The following is a 21,913-nucleotide window of genomic DNA, read 5'->3' as shown; positions in this document are numbered from 1 at the left end:
ACTGACGTTACACATCCATTGGAGCATACTAGCTTCATTCCTCACGAGCTTACGCATGTCCTCAGCAGTCACGGCCCATGTTTCACTGCCATGTAGCATGGCTGTTCGTACACATGCATCATACAGTCTGCCTTTTACTCTGAGCGAGAGGCCTTTAGTCACCAGCAGAGGTAAGAGCTCCCTAAACTTTGCCCAGGCTATTCTTATTCTAGCAGTTACACTTTCAGCGCACCCACCCCCACTACTGACTTGGTCACTTAGATAATGGAAGCTATCAACTACTTCTAGTTTTTCCCCCTGGAAAGTGACGGAAGTTGTTTTCTGCAGATTTTCGGAGGTTAATGCTCCCGAGCATCTGCCACATACAAAAACTATCTTCCCAGTTAGCCTACCTTTGACATTGCTGCACCTCTTATGTGTCCATAGCTTACACTGGGTACATCTTATAGAGTTTCTACCTACACTTTTTCTACAAATCGAGCAGGGCCATCTTCCTGAAGACATTTGTGGATTGTCCACCTTCCTACTTATTAGTACTTTGGTTTTAGCTAGGTTGACTCTAAGGCCCCTCGATTCTAAACCCTCCTTCCACACCTGGAACTTCTCCTCCAGTTCTGATAGTGACTCAGCAATTAGAGCAAGGTCGTCAACATAGAGGAGCTCCCAGGGCAACCTGTCTTGAATTCCTCCGTAATTGCCCGGAGGACTATGATAAATAGGAGGGGGTTGAGTACTGAACCCTGGTGGACCCCAACCTCTACTTTGAATTCTTCTGTGTACATGTTGCCAACCCTAACCTTACTTATGGCATTTCTGTACATGGCTTGCACAGCCCTCACCAGCCATTCATCTATCCCTAGTTTCCTCATTGACCACCAGATAAGGGATCGGGGGACCCTATCAAAGGCTTTCTCCATGTCAACGAAAGCCAGGTACAGGGGCTTATCTTTGGCTAGGTATTTCTCCTGCAGCTGCCTTACCATGAATTTAGCATCAGTGGTAGTTTTCCCTGGCACGAACCCAAACTGCATCTCATCTAAACTAACTCTCTCTCTAATTAGTTGGGCTATGACCCTCTCCGTAACCTTCATTACCTGATCCAACAGCTTGATACCTCTGTAATTATTTGTATCTAGGGCATCACCTTTACCTTTGTAGCAGTTGACTAGTATGCTGCTACACCAGTCATTGGGTATGATTCCTTCGTGTATCACCTGGTTGACTATACGGGTGACTAGGTTATAGCCGACACTGCCAGATATTTTGAGCATCTCTGCAGTAATTCCTGATGGGCCTGGGTCTTTCCCTGTCTTCATGCTTCTAATTGCCTTAGCTACCACGGAACTATCAACTCAGATAGCTGGTCCCTCTGTTGGGTCAACATTCGGCAGACTCTCTTTATCCCATTCATTTTCTTTATTCAGCAACCTTTCATAGTGGCATCTCCAAACCCCTCTCTTTGCATCCTCATTTAGTGCAAGTGAACCATCATCCATGCGAACACACTTCTCTCCTACCACATCACGATTCTCTCTCACACACTATCTTGCAACACGAAATACCTCAAGTCTTTCATCCTCACGGCTCAGAACATTGGCAAATTTTTTCTTATCTGCTTCCCCTCCGGCTAAATAAACCTGTCTCCTAGCTTCCCTTCTGGCTGTCTGATACAATTCCCTGCTACCACCGTTCTTCCAGTCCATCCAAGCCTGTTTCTTTTGTCTAATAGCCCTGTCCACCACATTGTTCCACCACCACGTTACTCTGGGTTGAGATGGTACTTTGCTCTATCCACAGATCTGGTCAGTGGCTCTCAGCAGATTGTCCCATAGAAATCTCCAGTTGTCTTCCACATTAAGTGAAGCTATATCCCCTTCTATTTCGTCAAAGGCTTCAAGTAGTATGTCTCTAAATCTCTGTCCATTTGCAGGATCTTTAAGCTTCCAGACCCTTCTCCTCCAAGCTGGTCTTCTTCTGGGCAACCATTTAGCTCTGATCCTGATGTCGCTAACTACTAATCTATGTTGAGGAGTACATTCTTCGCCTGGAAAGGTTTTGGCATTTATAAGCAGCCCTCTTTCCCTCTTTCTGGCGAGGATGTAGTCAATCTGACTAGTGTGTCTGCCAGAACGGTAGGTGACTAGGTGAGAGGTGGGTTTTCTGAAGTTGGTATTGCAGACCATAAGGTCATTTGCATCGCAGAACTCCAGCAGCCTGGTTCCCTCCTCATTTCGAGAGCCAAAACCATAGCCTCCATGAATGCCATGGAAGCCCCCGACATGTCGTCCAACATGTCCATTGAAATCACCTGCCACAAAGAGAAGGTCACTGTCATTTGTCAACGAGGTAGTCTGCAATAGGGTGTCATAGAATTGGTCTTTCTGTCCTTCCGGTAGCCCTGGTTGAGGGGCATATGCCGAGATGATGGTAGCTGACCTATGGTGAAGCACTAATCTAATCTTAAGTACTCTATCACTTACTCTGACTACCTCAATTACCTTATCCACCCATTTCTCCACAAGAAGTATACCCACGCCCCCTACCTCGTCAGTGTTCCCTGCCCAGAAAATCTTGTACCTGTGTTCCTTGCCGGTGAGGAGCCTAGCGGAACCTCCTCTCCACCTTACTTCCTGGATGCAGCATAAATCCACACGTCTCCGTTCAAGCAGCTCTACAATCTCTCCAGACCTACCTTTCAATGTGCCAACTCTGAGGGTGTGGGAGGTGTGGGCCTCTGAGACCCTGGGATGAGGGACAGTGTCATGTACCTGAAAAGAAAGCTTGCATTTGGCAGATTTCATACTGAAACACTAGACTACAACCTGCATACATTTCACAGTTTTTGCGCTATATGATCAAATAAACCCTACATAGGGGTGCGGTTGTGGGGTAGTAAAGTAAGACAGGGTTAGAAACTTCCAGTGTTGGTGGAGGGCGAGAGACTACTAGCTGCATACGTTTCACCGTTTTTGCTCTATATGATCAAATAGAACCGACATAGGGGTGCGAGTGGATGTATACGTGGGGGGGAGTCAAGACAGAGGTAGAAACTTCCGGTATTGGTGGAGGGGGTGGGAGGGCGGGCGCCTCGAAGGAGCAACGAGGATGAATATAATTCGTAGGGAATATTACACACCATCTAGAAACTTTGGAAATTGAGTAGAACATAATTTAAATGAGAGGGAGAGAGAGAGTATTTTGTAAGGAATTCTGGGGAATGGAATAACACGGGAAGGCCCTGAAAGCAAAGAAGGAATTGAAAAAGACAGGAAGCCATGTTGACAATATGGCGATATAGATAATAGAGAAACGGGATTAGGGTTACGATCGACGCCTAAAAATATGAATATGAATGACAGGTATATATATATATATATACAGGGTGTCCCAAAAAAATGTATACACACTTTAGCAGCTGATAACTCATTTGATATTTTTTCTTTCCAGATGAAACCTATAGGATTTAATGATGGCAGTCAGATTAAGCTTTGAACAAAGAAAATTCATTCTAAAATGATACTGGAAGTGTGAAAATGCAGTTGAAGTGCAAAAACAGTTAAAGTATGCATACATTTTTTTGGGAAACCCTGTATATATATACAGGGTTTCCCAAAAAAATGTATGCATACTTTAACTGTTTTTGCACTTCAACTGCATTTTCACACTTCCAGTATCATTTTAGAATGAATTTTCTTATATATACAGGGTTTCCCAAAAAAATGTATGCATACTTTAACTGTTTTTGCACTTCAACTGCATTTTCACACTTCCAGTATCATTTTAGAATGAATTTTCTTTGTTCAAAGCTTAATCTGACTGCCATCATTAAATCCTATAGGTTTCATCTGGAAAAAAAAAATATCAAATGAGTTATCAGCTGCTAAAGTGTGTATGCATTTTTTTGGGACACCCTGTATATAAGGCACATGGCTCAATGGTTAGAGTGTCAGGCTCACAATCATGAAGTAGTGAGTTAAATTCCCAGACTGGTCTTGTGTGTTGTGTTCTTCAGCAAGACACATTATTTCACATTGCTCCAGTTCACTCAGCTGTAGAAATGAGTTGAGACATCACTGGTGCGAAGCTGGTATGCATGGGCAACTGCTGGTCTTCCATAAACAACCTTGCCTGGACTTGTGCCCCAAAGGGGAACTTTCTAGGTGCAATCCCATGGTCATTCATGACTAAAGTGGGGTCTCTGAAATATATATATATATATATATAACAGGAGGGTTTACAAAAATAAACAAAAGACGAAGGCAGGTGGAGTACAAACAAACAAATGTATTAATATGGCGCTCAAGAATAGAAATAGAACAAGTCTTTTACTTTTCGAGCCTACGCTCTTCGACAGAAAGATACACAGAAAAAAAACAAGGAGAGAAAAAAAATGCATGTAGGAGCTAACGATCTAACATGGCGTTCTGATATATATATATATATATCAGCCACATGTGTATATAAACAAACTTACATTCGTTTTTTAGAAGCACTGAATGTGTATCGTACAATACAGACAAAAAGATGATTTTTTGAACATAGTATCACCATTGAAACAATATATATATATATATAAACTTGTTGTACTGTTATTAGTCGTAAGACACCTGCTGTTTCCGTGTTAATTGTTAACAAGGTAAAAATACACTCATCTATATATATATATATATATATATATATATATATATTTGGAGGCGCATGGCCCAGTGGTTAGGGCAGCGGACTCATGGTCGGAGGAAGAATTGCAGTTTCGATTCCCAGACCGGGTGTTGTGTGTGTTTATTGAGCGAAAACACCTAAAAGCACCATGAGGCTCTGGCAGGGGGTGGTGGCAACCCCTGTTGTACTATGTTGCCCCAACTTTCTCTCACTCTTTCTTCCTGTTCCTTGAGTAATGCTGCGATGGACTGGCGTCCCATCCAGCTGGTTGGGGGGAGGACACATACCCCACAGAAATCGAGAAACCGGGCCCATAAGCCTGGCTAGGCTTGAAAATGGCACATAGATAAAAAAAAAAATATATATGCATACATACACTTATGTGTGTGTGTGTGTGTGTGTGTTTGCACCCCCTTCTTCTTGACATTGTGTGATAGTTACAAGATTTTGTAAATATTTCTTTGTGACTAATCTTCTTTTGTCCTTAAATCCTTACATCTTCACTGCTGATTTGTTTCTGTTTGTTAAATATTCCTATTTCTTTACCGAAGGCCAAAGAAGTTTCCGCTCAAAGACAAGAACAGATTAACCATTTACAGAAAGTCGTTGATGACTTGATGGATGATGTTGGCAAAGCAACCAGAAAAGAGGTAAAAAACAAACAAACAAAAATAAACAACAACAACAACAGCAAAAATTCCCAACAAAATTTAAAAAAAAGTAATCTATATTTCTTTGAATTTCATTATTTCTATGTTTCTTTTGTTACTTATTGGTTTTTTTCTTTTATTTCCATGAAAATTTTAGTTGTTGTTGATGTGTTGGTTCTTTGAATTTCGGTATTTCCATATTACTTAGTGTTTTATTGTAAAATATTACTGTGTTTATTGATTGATTGATTGAGGGAGTGAATGAATGAATGACTGATCAGATGTTTGTTGCAGAAAGTGTGAGAAAGAAATTATAGTAGGGTACCTCTTTATAACACTGCATGTTGGGTAATAATAATAATGATATTAATCCTTTCTGTTATAAGCGTAAGACATGGAATTTGTGGACAGTGGGGCTTGTGAATTTCTTATTTCAGAATGTAAAGATAGCTGAAATGCAGCAAGGCATTGTGTCCAGTGTGCTAATGAATCCACCATCTCACTACCTTAATAATAATAATAATAATTCTTTCTACTATAGGCACAAGGCCTGGAATTTATGGGGAAAGGGAGGTTGTTGTTATTATTATTATTATATGATGAAATGTTTTCTTTCCAAACTCTTACTATATTCCAGGTAGATGATGTGAAATCTCTTCTCAATGTCAGGATTGTAAAACTGAATGAAAAAGTCCACTTCCTAGAAATGGTAAGTAGTAAATGTGTCACAGTTTGAAATTTAAATATGTCTTCATCATTGCTATAGAACTGATATAAATTCTCTATGGGTGACTCTCTCTGATATGGTTTCAATTTTTGGTTGGGCTCTTTTCACTTTTTTCCCCCTATTTTTATATTATTATTTTACTTATTTTCATATTTCATATTTTGTTGCTGGTTAACTTTAGGTTATCCTTTAACATTCTATCCATGACCTTCCATCTTTTTATTTTTTTTTTGCTTTTTTTTCTTATGTACAGAGGACTTGGGCCACTTTATCCATCATATCCTTCTGTAAGATGGAAGAGTGTGATTTGAAGGTGATTTAGCTGCTGTATCTAGCACATCAAGCCACTATGTAGAAGTTTCCTCATTTGTTCATTTTTATATAAACTAAATACATATGTAAACAATAACCTTATAAAGTGTTTACTTGGTCTCAAAGAGAAATCCAAGTGACTAATATATAAGTTCGATTCTCAATAGTCCAGAAATCTGTATAAATACATATAACAGATACCATCTCATTACTCAGGTACGTATAAGAGTAGGTACAGACATGGCTGTATGGGTTAAAAAGCGTGCTTTTCAATCACTAGGGTCCTGGTTCAGTGCCACTGCACAGCAACTTGGGTAAGTGTCTTTTATTTTAGCTTTGGACCAACCAAAGCCTTGTGAGTGGTTTTAGTAGATGGAAACCAAAAAAAAGCCCACCATTGTGTGTGTGTGTGTGTGTTTTAGGACACTAAAGCATTTATTGTCAGCCCAACTTTGCATTTAAGACCCAGGGGTGATTTTTTTTTGAGACACTATTTTTGGGGAAGAAAAGGTGCAGCATATATACCTCCAAATATGGTTGTCTGTATGGGCAAAATCTCAGATTTAATTCGAATGTGTTTGAAATCAAATGTTTTATGCAGGGCAGTGCCTTCTATGGTTTGCAAACTCATTCAAAAATAGTCTTCCTTTTCAGATTTGTGTCCTTGCACAAATTGTTTAGAATAAGTATTATGTTTTTCATTTACATTATATTTATTATATACTTATTTATTTTGTTTTTCTAGGAACGTTCTGAGAGGGAAGTCAATATGGAAAGATGTCTGAGAGATAAAAAAAATGTTGAGTCAGAATTGCAAAATGTAAGTTATTTGTAGTCTGATTTCTCATATATATATAGGAAGTTAATTATATGGCTGGTCATAGAGTGACCAGTGGTTTCACATCCATAAATCACTCTAATGGATATATGCCTGTGGCCATTAGAGTCCAACAAGCTGTCTATGAGGCTAAGCGCTTTATGGATGCGAAACCATTCATCACTCTATGACTGGCCATATAATTAATTTCCTATAAATGCATTACTGCTCTAACATTCAGAGTGTGCTTCTTTTTTTGGATATATAATCTACTGACTATATATATACATACATGCACACACACACACACATATATATATATATATATATATACATACAGTAAGCTGTACATCCCGCTTAAGATAGATGTACTGTAAGAATGTTGTGTATAAGGCTCAAATAGACGTGGACCAGCTAACCAGCCAAATGCATTCAAGCCTGAAGGATTGCTTCAAGACTCAAGGTGTGATATATAAACCAAATTGTGTTTCCACAGCATGAAATTATTAGCAGTTCATATTTAAATACTCTGCATATTAAATGATACATACACACACACACACACACACACACACGCACATTTATAGTTCCAAGATACTGCTTGCAGATGTTCTGGGATGCATCATCAGTGATATTTTTTTGTGGGGATAGTAGGGGTCTCAGGAGGCTTAGGGATCTTTCAACATCATACCCTGTTGCTTATTTGACCTAACTAGGGTTGATGAAACCCCAGATTGCATCCCAGTAGCATCAAACCAGTGGTCTGCCTTCTTTTCCCAAACCCACCTAGTTACCTTTACTGCAGCTTCAGTAATGGAATTTATGGCCCTCCTCTTTGCTGTACCAGCCATAGAAAATCTGCCTCCATAAAGTTTCATTGAACCCCTCAAGCATGGAAAATAGGTGTCAAAATGATAACAGGCTGATTCAACTCTGCAGAGTGAAAAGAACTTAAAAGTGGCTTCTAGTTGAGAATATGTGGCCCTCATTAGTCAATTCAGATCATGTGAATAATTTGATAAAGCAGCAAGATCAGATCATTTGAGATAATTTTATATACCCTTTCATGTGGTAGAGGAAACAGTCTGTTGGCATGGGGTCATCAGCAAGCAGCCTGTAGAATTTGAGAATTCAGTGACATCAGATACTGACATTCCATGTGGTGAAATGACTAATGGTAGAGTCATATTACTTATCACTTTACATTTCAAGCATAGCTGTGTTTTGTAATGTTAACTGAGTTATGATGAGCTGCAATGATGATATGCAAGTGAGAAATAATCTCATTTTGGGTAAACAGTGATTGTATTAACCTGTAATTGTGCTTGGTCTGGCTAAGGCTAAGCTGCCTGCAAGGAGGTTTTGTATGATGTTGAGGGAGTAATTTCCTTGGTCTCATAGTCTTCCACCTATAGGAGTAAATTTAAGTTTGGATAGTAAGTCTTGTCATCTTACATCATATATTGTCATTGTTGTTTTCTTCAGAGATCTCTGTAGTATTGTTGTTGAGTCCCTGCTTAGTTCTAATTGAGCAAGAGCCATTATGGATGTTTTGAAATGAAATGGGTGGTTGTCTGCTGAGGAAGGGTGAAAGTGCTTTTGGTGAGAGAAATGAGAGAGATGAATATGAAAGAAAGTAGAGGAAGAGGAAGGCTGGGTTTAAATGAAAAACTTGTAAGTTCACAAATTTTTGGATTTTTAAAAAAATTTGAATTTTCAACTGTTAGCATATAACAAATCTTTACTCAGACCTGATCCCAATGGTCCTGGATCCAAAAAGGGTGTAATATGTCTATGTAGAGAAAATGTAAACTGAGATACTGGGGTCCTGGATGGACAGACAGAATTTTGCATTTATTATTATAGATAGTATGTCTTGGACCAAGGTGACCATCACCTCTGTATATTGTTATCTCATATTGTGTGACGTTATCTAAAGTATTTCATGTTGTTGTTTAGGTTCAGCTCAACCTTGATCAAAAGCACTCCGTTCATGACCATTCCATCCTTTTATATGTCAGGGGCTCCTGTCCAACATGTATCTTGCCATTTTTTTTTAATGATATTCATATGATGTGATTTAAGGGAGAGTTGGCCACTATTTCTAGCAGGCAGGGCAACCATATAGATGACACACTCATCTGTTTTACCCTTTTGTTACCATATTTCTGTTGAGATGTTCTGTGTTTCTTTCAATTATTTTAAATATAACAAAGAGTTTAGTAAAATAACTTAGTTATCATTCAGCTAGTGTTAGGAACATAAATTGTGACTAAGATTTGGTGGAAGATTTTAATTCAAAACTTATGAAAACAAGACACTTGTACTACCGAGCCAGAGCCGGTTTCAGCTGGTTTGGTAATGAAAGGGTTAGTGCTGCATATTGTTGCCATCATATGTTATCTGTTTGACATAGAATACCATCAATCTCACACCAGGTCCGTCAAAACTTTGTAGAGGAGACCAAATCATTCAATGAAGTCAAAGAAAAGCTAACGCAGCGTTTAACAGAAGCATTAAAATCTAAAGATGCCACTGAGAGGAAGCTTGACAAATTTGAACATCAGCAGGAACGTGATAAGAAAAAGTAAGACTTGTTTGTTTATTTATGTTTCTTTTTATTTCTTCCTTTTCTTTTTAAAGTTAAATTTGTTCGAAAGGCAATCCAATGTAGAATTAAGTAAGCTGTTTAATTTCTTCTGTCAAGAAAATTCAAGCTAATGAAAGAATTCCTGTGTGAGAACTTCAAGGCAATGAGGGGAGCCCCTATGTAGTTGTTTGATTTGGTAGAAATAGCTGCCAAATTTTGCCCAAATCACACTCTGCCATTTTGAGAAAGGAAGGACATATTGAATAGCATTGTCATGTATAAACTCATCATCATTGTTCTTATGTCTACTTTTCCATTCTTGCATGGGTGAGCTGGACAGACAGACACACACGCACATGCACGCGCAACAGGTTTCTTTCAGTTTCTACCTACCAAATCCACTCACAAGGCTTTGGTCGGCCCAGAACTATAGCAGAAGACACTTGCCTAACGTGCCATGCAGTGGGACTGAACCCAGAAAACCATGTGATTGGGAAACAAGCTTCTTATCACACAGCCATGCTTGTATATGCATAATGTATGCACTTGATTTCACAGTATAGCAAATACAAGTTCCTGAATTTGCATTTGGACCTTCCAAAGTTTATAAAACAAATACCAGTTTTGTACTGGGGTTATTTACATTGACTGAAACTATTCTGTATGCATCGATATAATGTGTGTGTGTGTGTGATTGATTTTGCAGTATAGTAAGTATAGGTAGGTACATGTGTGATCAACTAATTTCACTCACAGAAAGATAATTGAAATTGCGGCTTGTGTTTGTGTTTCAGTTTGAACCAGAAAATAGACCTTTTAATGAAAGAAAATGAGAAACTAAAAGAACAAGTGTCTTCACTGAACGGTGACAACAGCCGACTCTCAGAAAGTAAACTTCAGCTGATCCAAGAAATTAACGAACTAAAAGCGAATATCTTACAGGCAAACAACGAACGGGATGAGATACAGCGCAACATGCGTAAGAGGGTGAGTACAAAGCTTCAAAATGTGATTTTTGATTGGAGAAGACCTGGCAAAAATGAAATTGTGTGGCATACATGCCTTTGTCCAGGAGCTTTAGTGAGGAAAGCGATTGAAATAGCTACATGTATATGTGTATGTAGACATGGCTGTGTAGCTGATAGTTTTGTTTTACAACTGCATAATTTTGCAGGTTCTGTCCCACTGTGTGGCATCTTGGGCAAGTGCCTTGTACTGATCAATGCTTTGAAAATGAGATTAGTAGATGGAAAACTGTGCTGAAGCACATCTTATGTACATGTGTATGTGTGTGTGTCTTGTCAAATGACCTCTCTCTGCTGTGACCCTGAGAAGATTTTGGTTAGGTGGAATGAAACTATTCTCTCTTACTGGGGGTAAGGGAAGTCTCTTTAAAATTCAGGGTTTTTGGAGAATTTTTTTGGAGGGAGATTTCTAACATAGAATCATGGTGGTGGTGGTGGTGGTGGTGGTGGTGGTGGTGGTGGTGGTAACTGGGGTGGTGGTGGTAACTGGGGTGGTGGTGGTGGCTGGGGTGGTGGTGGTGGTGGCTGGGGCGGCGGCCGCGATTTAAAAAAAAAAAAATTTTTTTTTTTAATATTTTGATAGATTGCTGTTATGAAAGAGGAAATGTCTTCCAACTCACAAGATTTTGAATTGAAACTGCAGAGTTTCGAAGATGGAAATCATTACACTATGGTGGAATTAAAGAAGCTTCTCAATTCACAGAAAATAATTAGCAGAAGGTTGCTCTGTTTATTGTTTTTCTATGTCCATTATAGCTTTTCCCAATTTCAAATAATGTAATATAAAAAATTTCATTTAGAGTAAAATCACCTCAAAATACAGTTGATAATTCTTGCTTGAAATTCTGAAATTTGGTGAAAATTACCCAAATAAGAATATTTTTTTAAAATGAAAATCCTCCTCCTCCTCCTCTTCCTCCATCATTATCATCATCATCATCATCTTAATGCCCACTTTTCCATGCTTGCATGGCACAGACAGGCCGATTTTCTATGGCTGGATGCCCTACCTGTTACCAACACTCACCTGTTTCCAAGCAAAGTAATATTTCCCAATGGCCTGATGCAGTGTAATGTCTTGCCCAGGACTGATACTAGTCAGCAGACCACCACCTGGTCACGAGTTCTAACTTTACACTACAGGCAAGCATTGTTTGTTTTGTTCTTCCAGAACAGTATAGTTATGATTTTGTTTGTCTTTGTCTGTTTTAATTGACAACAATTATCAATCTTCATTTTAGGATTGACAAGTGATGACAAGGATAAACGTAGATAAAGAAGATGATCATCATTTAACATTCATTTTCCATACTGGCATGGGTTGGATGACTTGAAAAGGGCTGGCCCAGCAGAAGACTGCACCAGGCTTCACTGCTTGTTTTGGCAGGATTTTATGGCTGAATGCCCTTTCTAACGCCAACCAAGATAAAGATAGATATAGATAAAAATCATTTCCAAGTCATACAGACTCATAGGGCCAGTTTCCCGGTTTCTGTGGTGCATATATTTTCCCCTGGATGGGACACTAGTCTGTCACAGGGTTAATCATTTTTGGTAGCTGAATGGACTGGAGCAGTGCGAAATGAAGTGCTTTGCTCAAGAGCTCAATGCATTGCCCAGTCCAGAAATTGAAACCACAATCTTATGATTATAATTCCAACAGCTTAATCACTGAGCCATGCACCTCTACGGTGACACCTGTAAGATCAATTTCCCCAATGTCCATCAATGTTCATATTTGCTAGTCATGTTTGTTTAGAGAAGGAGCTCAAACAAGAAAATGATCTTTTCTACTTTAGACACATGGCCCGAAATTTTTGGGGAGGGGGCCAGTTGATTAGATCAGCCCCAGTATGCAACTGGTACTTAATTTATCGACCCTGAAAGGATGGAAGGCAAAGTCGACTTTGGCAGAATTTGAACTCAGAACATAAAGACAGATGAAATACTGCTAAGCATTTCGCCTGGCGTGCTAACATTTCTGCCAGCTCGCTGCCTTTCAATCAGTGAAATAATGTAAAAGCATTGTATTCAGATGTTGTTATTTAGCCCCAGGTCAACTTTAATCCAGCTCCATGTAGCCTGTTGCTGCCACTATATTCAGTCATTTCCAGTGAAGACATCTACAGTTGTTGTTTAGCCCAAGGTCAGCTCTGACCTAGTAGACCCATGAGTGTACAAGTAGTCAACCAATCAACTTAATACCATCTGCAGATTTAGTGTTTCCTGACTGTTTACTACTACTTTGCTATTCTAAAATAATATTTCATTTGTTCTGTGTATTGTCCATTTGGCAGATGGAAAGAAGAATGCAGTACGATTTCAAAGAAATATGATGAGAAAATAGCACAAATTCGATCTGAGCTGAAACGTTACAAAACTCGCAACTCTGAACTGAAATCTTCTTTGCAAGAATGTCAAGTAAAGATGACAGAGGTAAGCAAGAACCAGCAAAAATGTCTTTTGATCTTTCTGGGGGACGTTTGTATAACACCGTTCAATAAAAGGGGACACAGAACTACAAAAGGTGAAGAAATATTGGTCTAAATGAGTAAGGTTTCGGTTCTTCAGCTGAAAAGTTTTGGGTTCATATTCCATCATTGCATTGTCTTGTGTCTTTTTACTTGTTTCAGCCATTAGATTCTGGCCATGCTGGGGCACCACCTTGAAGGATTTTAATTGAATGAAATGATGATCCCCTGGTACTTACTCTGTTGGTCTCTTTCACCAAGCTGCTAAGTTATGGGGACATAAACGCACCAATACCAGTTGTCAAATGGTGTCAAACACAAAGACACATATACACACTCACACAGATACATATATATGAAGGGTTTCTTTCAATTTCCATCTACCACATTCACTCACAAGGCTTTGGTGCTGGTAGTACGTAAAAAGCATCATTTGAACATAGCCGATGCCAGTACCCACTGGCTGGCTCCTGTGCCAGTGTCACGTAAAAAGCACCATTCAAACGTGGCTGATGCCAGTACTCCTTGACTGGCTCCTGTGCTGGTGACTTGTAAAAAGCACTCACTACACACTCGGAGTGTTTATCATTAGGAAGGCCATCGAGCTGTAGGAACATTGCCAGATCAGATCAGAGCCTCGTGCAGCTACTGGCTCTCCAGACCTCAGTCAAACCGTCCAACCCATGCCAGCATGGAAAACGGACGTTATATGATGATGATATTTTCCATTCTAATTAGGTGTGGATGAGTCTGTCTCACTGCAGCTTCCCACGGAAATTGCTCCCTAAATACATCTATACTCTTTACTCTTCTACTTGTTTCAGTCATTTGACTGCAGCCATGCTGGATCACTGCCTTTAGTTGAGCAAATCGACTCCAGGACTTATTCTTTGTAAGCCTAGTACTTATTCTATCAGTCTCTTTTGCTGAACCGCTAAGTTATGGGGACGTAAACACACCAGCATCAGTTGTCAAGCGATGTTGGTGTGGCAAACAGACAGTCACACACATACATATATACGACGGGCTTCTTTCAGTTTCTGTCTACCAAATCCACCCACAAGGCTTTGGTCAGCCTGAGGCTATAGTAGAAGACACTTGTCCAAGGTGCCACGCAGTGGGACTGAACCCAGAACCATGTGGTTGGTAAGCAAGCTACTTACCACACAGCCACTCCTGCACCTACAATGCTTGCTTTGTTTGATATATTTGGTGATGATATTTAGTTACATTGTTATGCTTCTCTCACACCTGATAATTTTATGTCTTTTATCTTTTATCTTCTAGTTGTTTCAGTCATTAGACTGTGGCCATGCTGGGGCACCGTCTTGAATTTTTAGTCTCTTTTGCCAAACTGCTAAGTCATGGGGATCTAAACACACCAACACCAGTTGTCAAGCAGTGGTGGGGGACAAACACAGAGACAAAGACGCACAGACACAGATGTATATGTATTTATATATAGATATATATAGGACGGGCTTCTTTCAGTTTCCATCTACCAAATCCACTCGTAAGGCTTTTTAGTTGTCCCGGGACTGTAATAGAAGACACTTGTCCATGTGCCACATGGTGGGACTGAACCTGAAATGATGTGGTTGAGAAGCAAGCTTCATACCACACAGCTGCACCTATGCCTGTATACTTATTGTTTTTCTCTTTCTTCCTTCTCTCACGATTTAGAGTGGACAGGTTTTGAAAGATTACACTGCCAAAATACAAAGAATGGAAAGTCATCTGAGAGAAGCTCAAAACAAAGCCATGGAATCAGAACGAAAGGTAAGGTGTAAATGTTGAGGAAAGGATCTTTGGGATGAAAGAAATAGGAAAAATACTTAGAGACCGCCATCACTGTTTCAATTGAATATATTTTCATCATCATCATCACCACTACCAACACCACCACTACCAACACCACTACCAACACCACCACTACCACCATCACCACTGCCAACACCACCACTACCAACACCAACACTACCCACACCACTACCACCATCACCATCACCACTGCCAATACCACCACCATCACTACCAACACCACCACTACCAACATGACCATCACCACTACCAACGCCACAACTATCAACACCACCGCTAACACCACTACCACCACCACCACCATCACTACTATCAACACCACCAACACCACTACGAACATTGTCATTGTCATCGCTGCTGCCTCTATGAGTTTTAGTCAAATGAATGAACTCCAGTACATTTTTTAAAGCCTGGTACTTATTCTGTTGGTCTTGTTTGCTGAACCGCTAAGTTACAGGGATATAAACCAACCAGCACTGGTTTCAAGTGGTGGTGGGAGACAAACACAAATGTAAGGACACTCACATATAGATATATACATACATACCTATCTGTTTGTCTGCCTGCCTGCCCTTGCCTGTGCAGGTGCCATGTATAAAGCACTCAGTCTTTTCTGTGGGGTGGTTGGTGTTAGGAAGGGCATCCAGCTGTAAAAACCTTGCCAAAACAGACTCAGTAGCCTGGTGCAGTCTTCTAACTGGCCAGCTCCTGTCAAACCATCCAGTCCATACCTACATGGAAGGTGGACATTAAATGATGATGATGATGATATATGTGTGTGTGTATGTATGAATGCATGTATGTATGTATATATATCTATCTGTGGGTGTCTGTATATATATATATATATATATATATATATATTGAAGACTCACTTCGGTCATGAATAATCATGGGATTGCACCTAGAAAGTTACTCTCCAAGGCACAAGTCTGGGCAAGGTTGTTTATGGAAGACCAGCAGTCGCCCATGCATACCAGCGTCCCCTCCCCACACCACCGATGTTATCCAAGGGAAAGGCAAAACACAATACAGCTTGGTAGCAGTGATGTCGCAACTCAGTTCTACAGCTGAGTGAACTGGAGCCACATGAAATAAAGTGTTTTGCTCAAGAACACAACACGCAGCCCAGTCAGGGATTCGAACTCACAACCTCACGATCGTAAGATCGATGCTCTAACCACTGAGCCATGTGCCTTCATATATATATATATGGCTGTAACACACGAATCACGAACCGCAGGATGAAAAATATCAGCTAAGTCATATTTAAGTTCCTGACCTGTTCCTCTTTTCATTGTTTTTGCAAGCATTATTATCACCATCAAGCCTTATTATTATTATTGTTTCCCCATATATTAGCGTTATCGTTGTCTTTCGTCTCAAATGCTAGCTGAAGCATATAAACTTTCACTCACAAAAACTTATTCACACGACCGCAAAAACATCTCGTCTCAAATCTGGTCTTTCTGTCGCTTAATTCTCTGACCCATCCTTCCCAACTTCCACTCATAGAAACTTATGCACACGACCGCAAAGCATTCCATCTCAAATCTTGTCTTTCTTTCTGCCGCCTAAATCTCATCTTACTCCCAGTGCGCGGTGCGCCCGCCCTCCCACCCCCACCACCTGTACCAGAAGTCCTTATCTCACCTTGTCTTCCTTTGCTTTTCTTCCGTGAACACCTAAAGGCCTTAAGCCAATACCACCCCTTCTATATATGGTGGTGACCATACGGCGCAAAAACATGATAGTGTAGTGTAACAGGTTGAACTTAAGTTCATTGCTTTGCTTATGAATTCTGCCAAATGCGAGCTTTCTTCTTCTTTTCAGGTACATGACGCCACTGCTCCCCGTCCCTGGGCCTCTCGGGCCCATACCTTCCACACCCTCAGGGTGGGCACCCTCAACGTTGGCCCACTGAAAGGTAGGTCTGGCGAGATAGTTGAGATGCTTGAACGGAGACGTGTTGATGTATGTTGCATGCAAGAAATAAGGTGGAGAGGAGGATCTGCTAGGTTCCTCACAGGCAAGGAACACAGGTACAAGATTTTCTGGGCAGGGAACACTGACGGGGTTGGTGGCGTGGGTATACTTATTGCTGAGAAATGGGTAGATAGAGTAATTGAGGTAATCAGAGTAAGTGACAGAATACTTAAGATTAGAATAGTGCTTCATAATAGATTAGCAACCATTATATCGGCCTATGCCCCTCAGCCAGGGCTACCCAATGGACAGAAAGACAGTTTCTATGACACCCTACTGCAGACCACCTCATTGACGAACCATTTGTGGCTGGTGATTTCAATGGGCATGTTGGACGACATGCTGGGGGCTTCCATGGCGTACATGGAGGCTATGGTTATGGTTCCCGCAACGAGGAGGGAACCAGGCTGCTGGAGTTCTGCGATGCGAATAGTCTTATGGTCTGCAACACTAACTTCAGGAAACCAACAAACCACCTGGTCACCTACCGATCGGGCCGGCATACTAGCCAAATCGACTACATCCTTGCCAGAAAAAGGGAAAGATGGCTGCTTATAAATGCCAAAACCTTCCCAGGCGAAGAATGCACCCCACAACATAGACTGGTAGTTAGTGACTTTAGGATCAGGAATAAGAGGGCGACTAGAAGACGACCAACATGGAGAAGAAGGGTCTGGAAGCTTAAAGACCCTGCGAATGGACAGAGATTTAGAGACATGTTACTTGAAGCCTTTGACGAAATGGAAGAGGGTATAGCTATGCATGGGGTAGAAGACAACTGGATGCTTCTGAAGGACAACCTGCTGAAATCCACTGACCAGATCTGTGGCTGGTGCAAAGTCCCTTTAAGACCCAAAATAACGTGGTGGTGGAACAATATTGTTGACTGGGCTATTAGACAAAAGAAACAGGCTTGGAAGAACGGGGGTAGCAGGGAAGTGTATCAGACTGCCAGAAGGGAAGCTAGGAGACAGGTCTATCTAGCCAGAGGGGAAGCAGATAAGAGAAAATTTGCCAATGTCCTGCGCCGTGAGGATGAAAGACTTGAGGTATTTCGTGTTGCAAGACAGTGTGTGAGAGAGAATCGTGATGTGGTAGGAGAGAATGTGTACGCAAGGATGACGGTTCACTTGCACTAAATGAGGACGCAAAGAGAGAGGCTTGGAGACGCCACTATGAAAGGTTGCTGAATGAGGAAAATGAATGGGATAAAGAGAGTCTGCCGAATGTTGACCCAACAGAGGGACCAGCTATCCGAGTTGATATTTCCGTGGTAGCTAAGGCAATTAGAAGCATGAAGACAGGGAAAGCCCCAGGCCCATCAGGAATTACTGCAGAGACGCTCAAAATATCTGGTAGTGTCGGCTATAGCATAGTCACCCGTATAGTTAACCAGGTGATACACGAAGGAGTCATACCCAATGACTGGTGTAGCAGCATAATAGTCAACTGCTACAAAGGTAAAGGTGACGCCCTAGATACAAATAACTACAGGGGCATCAAGCTGTTGGATCAGGTAATGAAGGTTACGGAGAGGGTTATAGCCCAATTAATTAGAGAGAGAGTTCGCTTAGATGATATGCAGTTTGGGTTCGTGCCAGGGAAAAGTACTACTGATGCTATATTCCTGGTAAGACAGCTGCAGGAGAAATACCTAGCCAAAGGTAAGCCCTTGTACCTGGCTTTTGTTGACATGGAGAAAGCCTTTGACAGGGTCCCCCGATCCCTTATCTGGTGGTCAATGAGAAAACTAGGGATAGATGAATGGTTAGTGAGAGCTGTGCGAGCCATGTACAGAGACGCTGCTAGTAAGGTGAGGGTAGGCAACGAGTACAGTGAAGAATTCCGGGTAGAGGTTGGGGTCCACCAAGGTTCAGTCCTCAGCCCCCTCTTATTTATCATAGTCCTCCAGGCAATAACGGAAGAATTCAAGACAGGATGCCCCTGGGAGTTCCTCTATGCTGATGACCTTGCTCTAATTGCTGAGTCACTATCAGAACTGGAGGAGAAGTTTCAGGTGTGGAAACAAGGATTAGAATCGAAGGGCCTTAGAATCAACCTAGCCAAAACCAAAGTCCTAATAAGTAGGAAGGTGGACCAACCACAAACGACTTCAGGTAGATGGCCCTGCTCGATCTGTAAAAAAGGTGTAGGTAGAAACTCTATAAGGTGCACCAAGTGTAAGCTATGGACACATAAGAGGTGCAGCAATGTCAAAGGTAGGCTAACTGGGAAGATAGTTTTCGTATGTGGCAGATGCTCAGGAGAAATAAACTCTGGAAACGTGCAGAGACCAACTTCTACCACGTTCCAGGGAGACAAACTAGAAGTAGTTGATAGCTTCCGCTACCTAGGAGACCAAGTTAGTAGTGGGGGTGGGTGTGCTGAAAGTGTAACTGCTAGAGTAAGAATAGCCTGGGCAAAGTTTAGAGAGCTCTTACCCCTGCTGGTGACAAAAGGCCTCTCGCTCAGAGTAAAAGGTAGACTGTATGATGCATGTGTACGTACAGCCATGCTACATGGTAGTGAAACATGGGCCGTGACTGCTGAGGATATGCATAAGCTCGCAAGAAATGAAGCCAGTATGCTCCGATGGATGTGTAATGTCAGTGTTCATAATCGTCAGAGTGTAAGTACCTTGAGAGAAAAGTTGAACCTAAGAAGCGTCAGTTGTGGTGTGCAAGAGAGACGGCTGCGCTGGTATGGTCATATGACGAGAATGGCTGAAGATAGTTGTGTGCAAAAGTGCTACACCCTAGCAGTTGAGGGAACCTGTGGAAGAGGTAGACCCAGGAAAACCTGGGACGAAGTGGTGAAGCACGACCTTCGAACTTTAGGTCTCACCAAGGAAATGACCAGAGACCGAGACCTATGGAAGTATGCTGTGCGTGAGAAGATCCGGCAAGACTAGTCAGGCCATAACCCGTGGCCCCTACCTGGGACGTAGTCAGTCCACCTGTGCATACCTTCCTTCTTGTGACACTTGTGAAGACCTGTTGAGGCAAGTGAAAATCGAATCAAATCAAATCAAAAAATCAAAAAATCAAGCAAAATCAAACTAGATGAACATCAATGGAATTTGTATCTTTGTGGTACCAGTGCCGGTGGCACACGAGAAAACCATCCGAACGTGGCCGTAACCAGTGCCGCACCGACTGGCCTCCATGCTGTGGGCACGTAACAATCACCATCCGATCGTGGCCGATCGCCAGCCTCATCTGGCTCCTGTGTCGGTGGCACATAAAAAACACCATCCGAGCGTGGTCGTCTGCTAGCCTTGTCTGGCACCTGTGTCGGTGGCACATAAAAACACCATCCGAGCGTGGCCGTTCGCCAGCCTCATCTGGCACCTGTGTCGGTGGCACATAAAAACACCATCCGAGCGTGGTCGTTCGCCAGCCTCATCTGGCACCTGTGTCGGTGGCACATAAAAACACCATCCAAGCGTGGCCGTTCGCCAGCCTCGTCTGGCACCTGTGTCGGTGGCACATAAAATCACCCACTACACTCTCGGAGTGGTTGGCGTTAGGAAGGGCATCCAGCTGTAGAAACACTGCCAGATCTGACTGGCCTGGTGCAGCCTTCGGGCTCCCCAGACCCCAGTTGAACCGTCCAACCCATGCTAGCATGGAAAGCGGACGTTAAATGATGATGATGATGATGATGATGATGATATATATATATATATATATATATATATATATATATATATACACACACACACATACACACACACAAGATATATATACAAGATGCTTCCATATAGTTTCTGTCTACCAGATACATTCACAAGGCTATAGTAGAAGACCTGAGGTTATAGTTGAAGACACTTGACCAAGTTGCCATGCAATAGGACTGAACCCAGAACCATATGGTTGGGGAGCAAACTTCCTATCACACAGCCATGTCTGCACCTGTGTTTTCTTTTTCCTTTTTTATTTATGACTTAGATTAGTAATGGCAGCAATCATGACCCTTTTCAGTGTTTCAAAGGCCAGTGGATGGAAGAGAAAATAGTTTTTTTTTCTTATACCAGAGACATGGCCCCAAAATATCTGAAATAGAGTGGATACCACTGAAGGCACCCAAGGGCTAAATAGTGTTGAATTAAGCTACAAATTAAGTCTACTGTGCAGTAGTAAAGGCCTTGCAGGTGTGCAAAAACTTGCTCCAATATATTAAAATGATTGGATTTGATTGCAGCATAGAATAATCAGAATGTAAAACAGGCAAATAGTAAAAAGTAAATGTCTGAAAGGTTCCATTCATTTATTGTTATTATTATTGTTGTTGTTATTATTATTGAGTGAGTGAGCAGTGTATGCCATCAAAGTGACACTGGGGTAAAATATATGAAACCAGTATACCCATCATGACTACCCGCCTGATAAGGGTACACCAGGCACATGCATCACAACATAGTGATCTCATATCAAGATTAACAGTGCATGACCTTGCAGGTGGGGCTCAGTTACAATTTTCTTCAGGTCAAGTAGCCCATCCCGCTCAAAAGGTCCCTGAATAAGGATTGTTTAAGGATGTTGAACGAACCACCTGTGTTTCCAAAGGTGAATTATCCAAACCTCTAAAAATTCCTTTCAACACATGGCTATGATACTCCCCCACTACTTCTGCTCATGATCAGAGATGCACATATCGTCAGCCACTAAGGGACATGGTCAACTGGTTAAGGTCAAACAACTGACAAGCAAATCTGTGGTATTGAGCAGAATATTGGCTGTAGCTGTCTTTTATATCAAGACAAAACAATGTGGATGATAACACTTCCAAACAGTTAAGATCAGAAGCCATGAGAGCCACTGCCTGGTACTGCATCATTGTCATCGTCACCGCC

At 41.4% G+C, this 21,913-nt stretch overlaps 1 protein-coding gene across 1 annotated transcript in view; it reads left to right on the top strand.

Annotated features, from left to right (window-relative positions):
* The window catches only part of LOC115218488 (M protein, serotype 5), a 55,097-nt gene that overhangs the window by 31,064 nt on the left and 2,120 nt on the right, over nucleotides 1–21,913 (top strand). The window contains exons 15-22 of the mRNA XM_029788338.2: nucleotides 5,211–5,309; nucleotides 5,947–6,018; nucleotides 7,094–7,168; nucleotides 9,604–9,752; nucleotides 10,550–10,742; nucleotides 11,364–11,500; nucleotides 13,078–13,216; nucleotides 14,935–15,030. Of these exons, the coding sequence (XP_029644198.1) occupies nucleotides 5,211–5,309; nucleotides 5,947–6,018; nucleotides 7,094–7,168; nucleotides 9,604–9,752; nucleotides 10,550–10,742; nucleotides 11,364–11,500; nucleotides 13,078–13,216; nucleotides 14,935–15,030 (960 nt within the window). The remainder of the gene's footprint in view (nucleotides 1–5,210; nucleotides 5,310–5,946; nucleotides 6,019–7,093; nucleotides 7,169–9,603; nucleotides 9,753–10,549; nucleotides 10,743–11,363; nucleotides 11,501–13,077; nucleotides 13,217–14,934; nucleotides 15,031–21,913) is intronic.

Source organism: Octopus sinensis, linkage group LG13, assembly GCF_006345805.1.
Source record: "Octopus sinensis linkage group LG13, ASM634580v1, whole genome shotgun sequence".
Taxonomy (NCBI): Eukaryota; Metazoa; Mollusca; class Cephalopoda; order Octopoda; family Octopodidae; genus Octopus; species Octopus sinensis.
The sequence above is the reverse complement of the archived record's forward strand: the minus strand, read 5'-3'. Positions and strand labels throughout refer to the sequence as shown.